At 40.5% G+C, this 13,989-nt stretch overlaps 1 protein-coding gene across 1 annotated transcript in view; it reads left to right on the top strand.

The window, feature by feature from the left end:
* The first annotated feature begins 6 nt into the window (after window positions 1-6).
* TSC22D2 (TSC22 domain family, member 2) overlaps window positions 7-13,989 on the top strand; it is a 28,263-nt gene continuing 14,280 nt past the window's right edge. Inside the window, exon 1 of the mRNA XM_009694892.1 lies at window positions 7-1,592. Within this exon, the coding sequence (XP_009693194.1) occupies window positions 61-1,592 (1,532 nt within the window). The 5' untranslated portion in view covers window positions 7-60. The remainder of the gene's footprint in view (window positions 1,593-13,989) is intronic.

Genomic DNA, 13,989 nt, shown 5'->3' with positions numbered 1-13,989 from the left:
GGAAGCAGTGCTCAGACCGCCTTGCCCTCCACAGGGCCTTCTGCATCTGCCACTGCTGGGATGATGTCTCAGACAGCAGCTGCTGTGTGCAGCTCGCGCTTCAGGGTGATCAAGCTGGACCATGGTACAGGGGAGCCCTACAGGCGAGGACGATGGACGTGTATGGAGTATTATGACCGGGACTCGGATGGTGGTGGTGTCCTGGGCAGGACTGGAGATTGCATTAGGCACAGCAGCACCTTTGAGCAGGCTGCTCAAGACAGAGACAGTGGCCTCGGTGCCACAGGAGGTTCCGTTGTGGTCTCTGCTGTGCCAGTGTCGGCCCATGGCCCCGATTCTATAGCTGACAGTTCCCTGACTGCTGTGTCACAGCTGCTGCAGACAGAGAAAATGAACCAGTCCTCTCTACAGCAACCTAGTTTTGTCATTGGGCAGCAACAGCAGCCGCAACAACCCATAGGTGGGGCCATGCCTCAAAGTACTGCTCAGCCTGTGTTTTCTGGGACTTCAATAGCAAATCAGCAAATGATGGTGCCACAGCAGTCGCAGCCACAGATAAATACGCAAGGCGTTGTGCAGACCGGACCCAACGGGAAAGGCATGACACCTCCAAATGTGACAATAGGTCAGCCAAGCATTCCTGTGGCACAGCAGCAGGTGCAGCAGGCGAACATACCAGTGACTCAGCCTCAACAATTTGCTTATTCTCAGTCCCAGATTCCACCAGTGCATCTACTGCCGACGCAACCTTCTGGTCAGACCGAATACATGCAGCACGTGACAATTATGCAGTCTCAAGGAGCTATTCAACAGGCTACCACGGGCTCTGTTCCAAGTACTGTGGCGTCCAGCCTTCCTGTGGGGCAGGTGACTGGCCAAAATCCCTCACCTGTGGGAGCGCCCGTGATGGGGGTGTCGACGCAGCCTGGCGAAGCAGTTGGACAGGCATCGGGATTAATGCAGAGTAGCCAGACACAAGCTAGTCAGACTGCTGTTCCGCAACCAGGAGGTGTGGTGCAGCAAGGCATTGGACATACAGGGGTTGTGCAACAGAAATCTGTGACTCAGCATCAAATGGGTGGAAGCAGTCAAGTGTCCGGAATGCCTGGTGCTCCCCATGCTGTGGTCTCTGGAGTTCAGAACGTGCCTGCGGTTGTGCCCGGTACAAGTGTGCCTAGTGTGTCTACCACCACTTCTGTTACTATGCCAAATGTCCCTGTTACGCTAGTCCAGTCCCAGCTGACTAGCCACACTTCTGTCAGCAGAAGTACCGGCGTTGTCCAGCCACAGCATCCCGGACACTCGTTAATGCAAGGCACACCTAATCTACCTGCGAATCTGCCACAGTCAAACCTCGGACAGTTTCAGACTCAAGCGCAATCCTTAGTAGGCCAGATTGATGATACTAGAAGAAAATCGGAACCCCTACCTCAGCCACCACTTTCTCTTATAGCTGAAAATAAACCTCTTGTGAAGCCTCCCATTCCAGACACTCTAGCAAATCCTCTTCAGTTACCTGCAAGTACTCCTATGAACAGTCTTGCCAGCTCTGTGTTTGGCATATCTATTCCGGTTGATGGTGACGAAGACAGGTATGAATTGTTTTGTAATGCTGTAAAAATACCTTTTCTTAAGGAAAAAAAATTAACTTTCAAGTTGTTGTCAAGTGTTTTTTGTAAGTTCATGTTTTCAGAAAGTCATACTGAAATTTACCTGGGCTACTTTTTTTTACGAGTACAAAACATAGCAAAGTGTTTTAGGCAAGTAGTGAACTGTACTTGTTGCTCTCAGACTGTGAGTGTGATTACTTTTCTCACAAAACAGGGCAGAAAGTAGCCTGCAAGCTGCTTAATATAAATAATACCACCTCTTCCAAATCAAAGATTGAAAACTGTCGTTCTGCACTCAGTTGCTCAGGATGCAAGGAAATCTCTTCTTTCCCCGGAATGCATTGTGAAACACTCAAATGACAGCCGGGTTAAAATGGGTTTATCGACACCACTGTATTGCAGTGTTGTTAAAAATAGAAGTGCAGTGGTATCTCAGGGCCATCAGGTGAGGAGGTACCTTGGAAAACTTCAAGGCTTATAACACACATTTTTATCCTGCTTTTGAGTTTGCACTTCATAGTATCAGTAAGGAAAGTACTTGCATCTGGATATGAATTTGTATGCCTTTACACAGTTAAATCTCTACAGATAATGGTCCTTTGCATTGAAAAAAACAGACACCACTTACTTGTGCGAAGATGTAGGCGCAGTGGAAAGTACAACCTTACGACGAGTTTTCTTTATAGGAAAGTATTTTGGAACTATTAGTTGTAACGAAGTTGTGTAGTACGAGCAGACTCATCAAAGCACCTGGGGGGGGAAGCGAGTATGTGACTTTTATTCCCATAGACTTGTCAGACTGCTCTGAAGGGTAGTGTGATGACCAGAACTATTCTTGGCTTCTTTGAGAGAAGACTTTCAGGGAAAGCAGTGTTTGAGCACTGAATTAATGTAATTAACATGTACTGTTGGGATTACTGCGATTTGGAGGAGTGAAATACATGTGGGTTATACGTGTTTGTATTTTTAAAAATAGGAGAAGGTCTGATGTGCTGTGATTTATCCCATAAGCCTTCCCTCACCTTGGGAGAGTATCAGACTTTGAGATAATACAGTCAGTGTTGCTCAGGGTGCCTTTTAGTAAAGCAGCTGCGTGTGTGGGGTTAGGGTGTAGCGGATGGAGAAGGTACCTCAAAGACAAATTAGTGTTTGGAGTTAAATCTGCAGTAATGCAGGCCTTGTGGTTACTGGAGCTTTGACTAATGCTCCGTTTGAGATAGTAACTCTGCTAATGCCTTTATGCAAACAAAAGCTGTGTTTTGGAGAGTTGTGCTGGTTCTCTTTAAAGTGGTAAAGGACTTAAAAAAACAGTTAAAATTTTCCAGTAGTTGGAAAGAGGATTGCTGACCCAGCTGGCTAACTCTTCTTTGTGCAAATAAGGCTAGATTTCAAGCTGGTAGGTTTTTTTCATGGCTCAGTGTATTATCAGAAGATGATTTGTCTTGTGTTTAATCATTCTGATGATTAAGGAGTCAGAAAGAAAGGAATGTATTTTGCATTCATTTTACATAGCTTCTAATACTTTCTAGAAATCATAGTGCAGACATGATTATGTGTGACAAATGAATCACTTTATATAACAATAAGGAAAAACGTGTCCTACTTATTCAGAGCTGTAGACTGCTAACTTTGTGTTGCTAGTGTGACACTTCTTGGTACTTTTGTCCTGAACAGGGAATTTTGAATTTATCTTCGTAGTTTTGTCTTTGAACTGAGCCACCTTGCAGCATGGCTTCACACGTTTGGTTCTGAAGAAAATTTTTCAGAAACTTGGCTATGAGAACTATGAGTAAGAAATACGAATGGACTCTACATGCAGAGCACTCTTTTTGACGTGCCACATTATAATGTTCAGTAGAGAAACTAACTTGTGGTTATCTGAAAAGAAACGCAAATTTCTCAATTGTCCGCTTCTGCACAGGGTGATAAAACCTTGTCATTCGCTGAAGCGGTACACTGGGCAAGGAGCTATATGGTGTGTGAGAGTCTCTCCTGGCTTGGAATAACTTTCTTTAGTAGTGATACTGATAAGCAATAAAAGCTTACTTTAAACAGGCCTAGACTTCATACAAAGAGGAGATGCATACAGAGCTAGTAGATCTATGTTTATTCTTACTCTTTCTGGTTTCAGAGAGAGAACGAGAAAATGAAAACCTATAGCTTGTTAAGGTGTTTTACCACTTTTTTTTATTTGCTTTACTCACTGAGGCAAGTTTATTATAAAACTGTCTCCTACCTGGCTGCTGTTCTCTTCTTGCTTCTGCTTTTTCTCTCTTTCCAGCCATTTAAATTGCCCCACTACTCCCACGGGCTTATGCCCAGCTGCTTTATCTACTGAAATCAGTGGTGAAATAGTTAATGAAGACCTTCAAGTGTCATTAATAGGCTGAGGGTTGACACTGATAAAACTAATAGGGCGCAAAGGGAGTTCACACATAATGAGTCACTGTTTCAGGCTGCTTGCAGGTTCAGGAGGTTAACACTTGGTTTTGTTTAGAGAGTTTACTTTGTGATCGTAAGACCTAGAAATTTGTGGAAAGCGTTTTTCTCTTTTATCTTAATATTAATGTGTAACATACCCAGGAAGGCGGGGGGGGCGGGGGCGGTGGTGCGGGGCGCAATCAGTGTGTAGGCAGGTATCTACATTTCTTCTGATACCTTCAATTATATTTAAATGTTTGTACATACTTGGAGCTTGACAAACTTGTGCAGATCATTCTCCTATAGTCATCTTCTAAAACAGTGATTCATCAAGGAATACTGTATAGCTCTAAATATCCTGGATTTATCTAGTAAGTCATTCACCATTCTGAATATGAAGAGTAACTATTTTAAAGGTAAAATAGTTTAGGATGGGAATTCTTTGAAAACAGAATGTGAGAAATACAGTAAGTATGGAATGGAGAGGTCTGATGCAAACAAGCTGGTCAGTTCCCATCTTTCTGAAAAAAGCTCTTTGTATTGTTCCTATCTTATGATCTGCTGTTTTGAATCAAACTACATCTAAGATAGTCAGAGGTGGAGGCTTAAGGCTATATAGCTTGATAGATAGATAGAACTATGTATTTGTAGATGTAGAACTGACTTTTTTGTGAGACCTTGCCTGAAAACTTTTAATATCCTGTTCTGATAGTCCAGTACACTTTTACAGTAGAGTAGACAAAACTGTGGTTTCTTGCATTGACCTGATGAATAATGAAGAATCAGGAAATCTTATCTGGAGGGGAAGAGAAGGTGGGTAGGTGGTCTAAAAGTATTTAACAAAGGAGAAAAAAGCCTTTGACGTGTCACACCTTCCTTTAAAAAGCAAAGCTGTTTTTCAGTTGATGTGACTAAATTGCTAACCTCTTAAAAAGAGAAATATGTTCTGTGGAAGTTATGAAAGATCTACAGAATAACAAAGTTTTATTTTCTTTTCCTCTCTAAATGTGGCTGCAAATAGAATAAACTGCAACAGTATCCAAGGATGGAGGAAATAGTACTCTTATTGAGGCAAATGTGAATATTGCAGTCCACTTTGGAGTCTGACAAATACTATAAAAACACAAGTAGAACTGGATCTCGAAATTGCTCTAACTCTTCATTTGCTGGACTTTGGGAGCAGGACTAATTATTTTATATGGAGGGCAGTTAGAGTACCTGAGAGGATTTCGGGATCAGTGTATGTCAGGTTCTCTACTCACCTTTATGCCCATGTATACACGAATTTGTAGTTGACAAGCATAATATTCCAGCTGGCTTAATAACTTTATTTTGGCTCTTGGGGGAAAAGAAATATGTTGCCTCTGTTTAAAAAATGTTACTGAGAGAGCTTGTTCAAACCTCCTACATGTTTGGCAGACTTTTGGGGCAAAATATTACTAGGCATGTTGAAAAAGGAGAGAGTATAGATCATTTTCCAGAGATAGCCGACCAGCTTGAACTGTGCAGGCTGTATTCCAGGAACAGTAATGAATGGCTGCAATTGTGAACTGTCAACTACAGCAGCTAAACTGTTGAAAACCTGATTGTGCAGACCTCTTCACAGCATCTATGTCTACTCAGCTAAATCATGTATTTGTATAGTGTACTAACTGTTGATAAAATTGAGCTCTTGAGACCATGTTCATAATATAAGGACAAAACCAGGCATGGGCATTAATGTAACTTTAAGGGTTTCTTTATGTATTGCCCTAGATGCATATTTTATTGTACTCCTAAAGAAAAAAGAGTATTCTGCAAATACGTAGCGGTAAGCAATACTTGAATTGCATTATTGTTGAATACTGTCCCTTTCTTCACTTTACGTGTAAACTTATGAGAGATTTGAGCTATGCTACAGCTGCAGACTTGAATGTTTTCAGCTCTCCTCCTGAAGGGTTGTGTTTGCCAGTATTTGTAGAAGCAGGTGAGAATGAAAACGTGGACAGATGTGCTCCAGAGTCATGAGTGCCTTCAGTTTGATGGCCAGAACTACAGTGTTTGAAAAACAGTTGAGATAGAACATCTGAGGTGGACATTACAGGTGGCGATATCAAATGATGGTTAATGCAAACAAAACCCCAGTTAGTTGTCTTCACTTTTTGCTGTGCTTTCTATAACAAAAATTATACAATGTAACTCCAACACCACACCAGTTTCTAGATCATGGAAAACCTATCCTGCCATGCATTCAGGTTTTGAGTGTTACAAGATACCTAAACAGAAAAACGTGTTTGCTCATTTGACAGTGCTGTTACCCAGTTTAAACATTCAAATGCCTTTGTTAAGGAGGAGTCGATACATTCTTAAAACTAATAATATTAATAATATCTTAAATAATAAGCTGTAAGTGATTCAGATGAGATAGTTATTAAAAGGAGGAAAGGGGGAAAATAGTTGAAGGAAATTCACAAAGTGAAACAGTTCAGTTTGTTTTAAAGACTGTGAGGTACCAGCTCTGACATAAATGGTTCTCTGTACCTCATACTCCTAAGTATTCTGCTCAGCTGCTGTGGGTTAATCTTTTTCTGCTACCCTATAGAATAGTGCAAGTGTTCCATAGCTTATTTCTGGATGCTGTCTTACATGGTAGAAATAACAGCATATGTTTCATGGAACCTTTTTAAAACTTGTTAAAAGATGAATATTGAAGTATTTAGTTTTTTTTGAGCAGGCAGGACTGCCAAACTGCTATTAAACTACTGAAAAGCTGAAACTTCTCTCAGGCTGTGCATTTTTACAGGAGATGCTGATAATCTTTTATGACTTCAGGTGACACTGTAGTAAAAAGGAATTGTTCCCTGTTACTGTACTGGATATTTAAATATTGACCTGTTGCATGTTGAGGCTATATATTAATTTTTCAGTTTTGGAGCTGGTGATTAGCAGCTTCTGTTGCTCGTGGGAAATGCAAACCTTGTTTGCGTGTTGGCAAAGGTTCCATAAGAATTTTCTGTGAGACTCCTCCTGCTAAAGTACAACTGGTTTAGTTCTGGTAGATAAATCTAGATTGTCAGCCACAGGTGTCTGCTTTTATTCCTGTATTTGACAAAGTGTAAAGATAGAAGTGTTTATAGTAATTGCTAAACCTACTGTCTTCTGGGAAGGTTCTCCAGACATAAAAGGTCACTTGAAGTGCAGTGTAAGGTTGTATTTTCATTCCTCTTGAAAATTCTTTTATCTGCAAACTTCATGCTTTATAAATACAAATGTGTATTGAGTGCTAGTAAATTCTTTGCATTATGAGATAATCTGTTTTTACTTGTGCAGGGCAAGTGAGTTAGCCACAGGAAGGACAGCTGGATGCTTGTGTTAAATTTTTTTTGTCATGCAAAATAAAATTATTCCAAGAGGGTTTTTGTATATATCTATTCTCCTTTTGAAGCTAGGAGTATTGCATTTGTATCATGACAGCTTGCTTTAATGCTTTTAACAGTGCAGAGAGAAGGTAGAAATATTTATTAGTGCCATAGAGAGGTGTCAGCTGTCTATCACAATGGCAACTGGCATGTTTGTCTAGTACTCATTAAAGATTACAAATGGAAATAGGGATCTATGTCAATGGCAGAAACCAGTCAAAGAATCGCAGACGGGTTGAGGTTGTCAGGGACCTCTGGAGGTCATCATCTCCCACCCCCCTGCCAAAGCAGGGCCACCCAGAGCCGGTTGCCCAGGCCATGTCCAGGTGGCTTCCGAGTACCTCCAAGGATGGAGACTCCACCACCTCCCAGGGCAACCTGTGCCAGCGCTCGGTCACCCTCGCAGTGACAAAGTGTTTCCTGATGTTCAGAGGGGACCTCCTGTGTGTCAGTGTGTGTGTGCCCATCGCCTCTGGTCCTGGCACTGGGCACCACTGGGAAGAGCCTGGCTCCATCTTCTTTATGCCCTCCCATCAGCTATTTATAATGCACTGATGAGATCCCCCTGAGCCTTCTCATCCTCAGGCTGAACACTGCCAGCTCCCTCAGCCTTTCCTCGTAGGAGAGATGCTTTCTTGTTCCTTCATCATCCTTGTGGCCCTTTGTTGGACGCTCTCCAGTATGTCCATGTCTCTTTTGTACTGGGGAGCCCAGCAGTGGACGCAGTCCTCCAGCTGTGGCCTCACCAGTGCTGAGTGGCAGGGAAGTGAGGGGCAGGGAAGGACCCCCCTGCCTCGACCTGCTGGCCGTGCTTTGCCTAATGCAGCCCGGGATACCACTCACCTTCTTTGCAGCAGGGGCACAGTCCTGACTGTTTTATTTCTGGGAGGGGATGAGTGTGGTATGTATGTGAGGTGGCAGTGGAGAAGTGTGGAATGGATGAGAAATGAGATCCTGGTTTCAGTGAAGTATCCGAAGATTTTTATTTTTTTTTGTCTGTCTAGAGCAAGCTTTAACTTGTCTGGATTATTGGAGGATGGTGTGATCAAAAATGAGGGTTTAAAAAACTCTGCTTACTGTTCTGTCAAGTAACTTCAGCTATTTTTGTAGGCATGTAGATGACAATTCCTGGGAATGTCTCCTATGTAGAACACTGTTTGGTGGGTGCAAGGACCATAAATACCTTGACCAACCCTGCAGATACCTTTTTAAAAATAACTGTTTCTTTAAGCCGAGTGATAAGCTCTCATACTGATAGTGCTTTAGTTAGAGCTTCAGCTGAGTGCAGACTGGTGTGAAACTTGAAGAGTCGTGAAGAACTTGTAAATGGTGTGGAAAGGCAGACAAATATATTTATAATATACTATGTATTAAACTGTGCTGTACATGGTCTAGGTTCTAATATCTTTTTTAAAAGCTAAGTATTTAGTTTGAAATGTTTGCTCATAGATGCTTTCTTGACCAATGTCGCGTAAGTAAGGACAAGTGGGATTTGGCTGAGTCTGCTTGAACCTGTTTTCACTACTTGCTTTTTTCCCACAGATACTGAAATATTTTGTTGTCAAAAAACCAGGAACCACTTGTATTTATAGATAACTGAAATATCTGAAATTGCTGTACTGCAACTTGGAGCAGGGGGAATCTCATTTTTGGGCTGTTTCCTTTGAAGATGAATGCTCAAACCAGCTGTTCCACTGTGCAAGACCACTTTCACCAATAATCACAAGCAGCTTTCCCTGTCATCAGTAGGTTTGAGGAAATCTAGCTTTGTGGGCAGAACACGCTGTAGGAGCTTAGTCCTCTATCATAACATGTTCATACATACTAATGAATGCCTCTTTCTTTACCAACCAAGTTGTGTAAACGTCAATATTTTTAAGAATTTTGACATCTCTTCCAGATTTTTCTATGTATAATGCAAATGTGGATGTTTTAAATTTAGAAATACGGAATTTATGTTGTTTTTTTACTACCTCCTTTCATCCAGTGTATCAGGGTCTGCTTTTTAGATGCAGTCCAAGCTTGCTTTCTTGAATGGGATAATTTGCAAAAGAACAATATGGCATAGTGATGTTATCTGGCAAATTGCGGTAGATGCTGAAGGACTCCATCCCTTGTGGGGTGAAGTTCAAGATGTTGTTGAGACACTGTAAGTTATTTTCAAGAAGTCTTTTGGGGGCGGATTTTTTGTTTGGTTTGTTTTTTTTAAGATTTTCTCAGTTCATCCAAACATGGATAATATTGATGGGCCTTTCTGTGACTTTTCTTGAAAGCTTCTTAATAGTGGCAAGAATCCCTGACTGGGTCAGGCAAAGACTTTCTACATTGCCATTAAGTTTATCTATAGCAGTTTCTATTTGAAGATGTGATCTGCTGTGTTTTTTTTCGTGAAGCGAAGCTGTGCATCAAGTGAACTACACTGTCTTTTATCCTACCTACAAGAACTGAAGGTTAACTGAACCCAGTGAGAAGACAAGTCATTAGTATGAGATATCTTACACTTGCTATGTGTTTTGATTTGAGGACAGAATCACTCAAATGAGTCCTTACACAGTCTGTAAGATAATGTAATTAAAATCCAGCCTGACTGACAACCATGACAGCCTTCACAAAACAGCCTTGCTTTATTAGCACGCAGTGTTTTAATAAGTGTTGTCTGTGGCAATGCTGTCTGCAGGTGAGAGTGTTGGTTACAGAGGACGGCATGTATAGGATGGAGAAGATCATCAGCGAGTCCTGAATGACCTTAAAGCTGTTACGATTACAGGATTGTCTGCTGTACAGGCCTCCTGAGGTTTGGGGACCAGTTTCAGGGACCTGAGAGAATTGGACCCTGGAGTTTTGAGTTGCAGCTGTTGAAATCAGGAAGAAGTAAGGAGACATTTAGAAGATGAGCACTTGCCGTGTTCTTTCCATGATTAGTATCAAATAGTCGTATCCAAATTTACTATTTGAACTCTTCAGCAAAGCTCCTTCACAAATACAGATGACTTTATTTTAATTAATAAAATTATTTCTGACTGCTGTTTAGTTACATGTTAAGGCAAGGTGCCACTGTTTTATTGATCCAAGGCTCTGCAAACAAGAAGCATGATGTCCTACTGGCCTCATTAATTTTTACCAGTATACATAAACTTTAACTCTTTCTACAAAGGAACTTGGACATGCTTTTAAAGAATGTAGTAAAATCAAGGGAAATGCTGTTTCATTTTTCATATTCCTGTGCTCTGCTGATTTAGTGTCTCCCAGAGACTTGAAAGGCAGGAACTACAAAGTGATATTGATCAGTGTAGGCTTTGAATTACTAATAGCAAAACTTGGTAGATTTAAGTGAATAACTAGGTGCAGCTCCACCTGAAACATCTAGGCTGGTTAGCTTCTGTAAAGCAAATCTTTATGAAGCGCCTGTGCTAAAGAATGTTTTGTACTAGCTGTTCTCTGGAGTATATAGTAGAAGAAACTATCCTGATTTTACAGCTGGGACTTTGTATTTGCAGAAGACTTGTTGATACTGAACTATTGTGACCTGTTAAGTGAGTTTGAATTTAATATTGTGTCAAAATGCTTCTTGGTATTAGATTTTCATAGTCAATAGTCAAATCCTTTGGGGATTAAAAAAAAAAAAAGAAAACTTGCTGCTATTTTATCAGATAATAATAAAGTATAGAAGTGAAGCTAGATCACCTTTTGTCTCACAAATCAGTATCACCTCAGGTCTGTCGATTCAGTAAAAATATGAAATAGTATAGTGCATCTACTCTAATTTTGCACAAGACTGTTAAAGGCTTTGAGTATGTTTTAAAGTGCAGTGGTGAGTCAAGTACAAAAGTATTTTCTACAACTATTCAGTGCTGGGACAAGAGAAGACATTGTTGGCATATTTCCTGTATAACTGAGGAGAATGGTGATTGTCGTCAGACAAGGGCATGTGGCGATACCAGTGACTGCTCTTTGTTCAGGGTGGGCTGGGACATTTGAGAAGCTTCCAACTGTTGCTCACTAAATACTCAGATTATTTGCTACATCCCTCTGGTCTGACCAGTATTAATGTGGATCTAACCTGCTCTGTCCATGCTGCATTCTCATTACCAGTTTTTGTAAAAGTGGTTTTATTTTTTTCCCTAGCATTCATAGGGACTGAAAAATGTTACTGGTGTCTTTTTTGGAGAACCAAGCCCCCAGAGCAGGGGAAAGCTGATGCCAGCGTCTCCACAGAGCAAGCAAGTGATCAGTGAAATGCCTCTGCGGGACTGTCTTACCCCGTGCGCTTGAGACAGTCATCTTGCATTCACTTCTCCTTAGAGACTCTAGTCAGTGCAGAAGATTATTTTCTAAAATCCGCTTTTGAGAACAAGGTGAAGGAAGTATGGGCTACTGCTCTGCTCTTTGCTATGAAAAGGAGGATACAACTCTGGTAGCAAAGTCTAGTTCTTTCTCTTCTGATACTTGAAATCCAAACACCAGGAGTTTGAGATGCAGCTAGTTCAAATGGAGCTGCTGATGTTAGACTTTCCTGTCTTATTCCAGGTGATGCGTGCTTCTTTAGTTCTCTCAGTAAAGTTACCTGAAGGTGATCTTCATCATTTCTGAAAGTGTTGGGAGGGAGTGTGTAGCTTGTATGAAAGCAGCTGAAACTGAGCTTGGGTACAAGTGGCACTGCCTTGCTAGTGATTGTGTAGTACATCTGGGTGTTCCTTCGTTGCCTTCCTCTTGAATTCAGCTACAAAACTGCTGTTAAGCATGTCCTAGTTTGGTGATTTTTAGCACTTAAATTTGTACATCTCTTGATTTTCCTGTAGAGGCGAGATCCATGCAGTATGTTTTCTCTCCACTGTTACAATATTTTCATTTAGAAGTAGACTGTGAACCTGTTTAAAATCCATCATGGTGGTTGAGAGCTGCTGTCTCAAACTGTCATGCAGGCTGCTAATTGAGTCAGCCTTTCCTGTCATCTGTAGCTAGAATGCATGTAAAACCGAATGTAACAGCATCTAATTCTTGCTATTTTTTCAGAGTATGTATTTCAAGTATAATGGCTTTAAGGGTTGACGTGAACAGAATATGAAATTAAATACAGAATTTAAGAGCTTTAATGTTGAGGATTTTTTTTTACCTTAATTCCACACTGACTTTTCCACTTTTAGTCTTTGTCCATTCTCTCCTGCAAAGCTTTATACTCCAGTTATTCTACTTTGTAGGAGAAGTCTTATGAAATAGAACTGATTCAAAGTTGCAGTTGCTTTAAATAGAAGGCGATATAAATAAAAAAATGAAATATCTTTTAAAAGAAGAGGGATGGAGAAGGAATTCTGTTACTCATGTAAACATAATCTCAAAATGCCATAAACTTTACTGGGATTTTCCTGATAAGCTATGATCAAGTGATTGCAAAACCCCTGGTTCAGATCCTAAATAAACCATGCCAAGTGTTTTAGTTTGGAGACCAACTGTAATCAGTCTTCATTGGAGGTTGTAGCTAGTAACCTAGTTGAACACAGCCTTTTATTGATGATTGGTAAGACATATAACTGAAAACTAACTTGGGTTTGAAATGCTTCTGGGTAATAATACATCCAATCTTTTATAAAGTTTAGAAAATAAGGAGGGATTAATGAGTTGTCCTTTAGTGCACATCAGATTGGGCAGTTGATGGCTCTACCTACCTTTTTTATGTTTTGATTCCTTATTGATCTCCATGGTAAAAACGCGTACATACACGCTGATAGTTCTCTTAGGTAAGCTCAGACTGTGTGCTTACCATCAGGTCTCTTGATCGCAATGTCAGAATTATTATTTAACATAAATGATGAAATACTTTTGCCAACTTCATCTTTAGGCTATTTTTGAGTCACTTCTTCCTCAGAGCATTTAGTTCACTTTTGGCACTGTAGAAATGTAGATGTACAAAGTAACATACCAGCATCTTTTCTTTGATAAATGTGGCTGAAGAGCAGAGTTTTATTTACAGGCATATTGTCAGGTTCCTATAGCTTTCTGTGCAAAGGAAGCTAGAAGCTTGCTGTTGAATTCCCAGTCCCATACATCACTGTATGATTAATTACCTTACTCCCAAGACTAGGAACACAAGAATAATGGATGTTTTACTGATACTTTCTCATCTTAAACGTGTTGGTTCAGTATGAGCTTTGCCTGCAACTAAGAAGTGTTGGTTTAGGATGGTCATTTCTCACTTTCCACCAAAAGAAGACATGAACTTTACAGTTGAATGGAAAGGTAGTTTGATTTCAAAGTATAAACTAGCCTCTTTCTTTACTTCGTTCTTTTCTCTTTCATAGTTACATTTGGTTCCTATAGGAGTTGATCCTATTCAATGGCAGAACTGCTTTAAAGTTCTTGCTAGCAATATCTTGAATTCTCAAAGAATTTTTTTACTTCTGTTTAGATTCTCTTCTGTGGAATTGCAGTCAGCTACTTATTCCATGTTTTGTGCTTGTGCAGCTGATTATTGCTACCAGAGCATAATACTTCATACTTATCCTTATTGAATTGCATCCTTTTTATTTCAGACCATTGCTCCAATTGGGCAAGATCTTCCTGAA

This window comes from Cariama cristata, unplaced genomic scaffold (assembly GCF_000690535.1).
Source record: "Cariama cristata isolate BGI_N322 unplaced genomic scaffold, ASM69053v1 scaffold34492, whole genome shotgun sequence".
NCBI lineage: Eukaryota > Metazoa > Chordata > Aves > Cariamiformes > Cariamidae > Cariama > Cariama cristata.
Note: the sequence above shows the minus strand (reverse complement) of the source record. Positions and strands in the feature narration are given on the sequence as shown.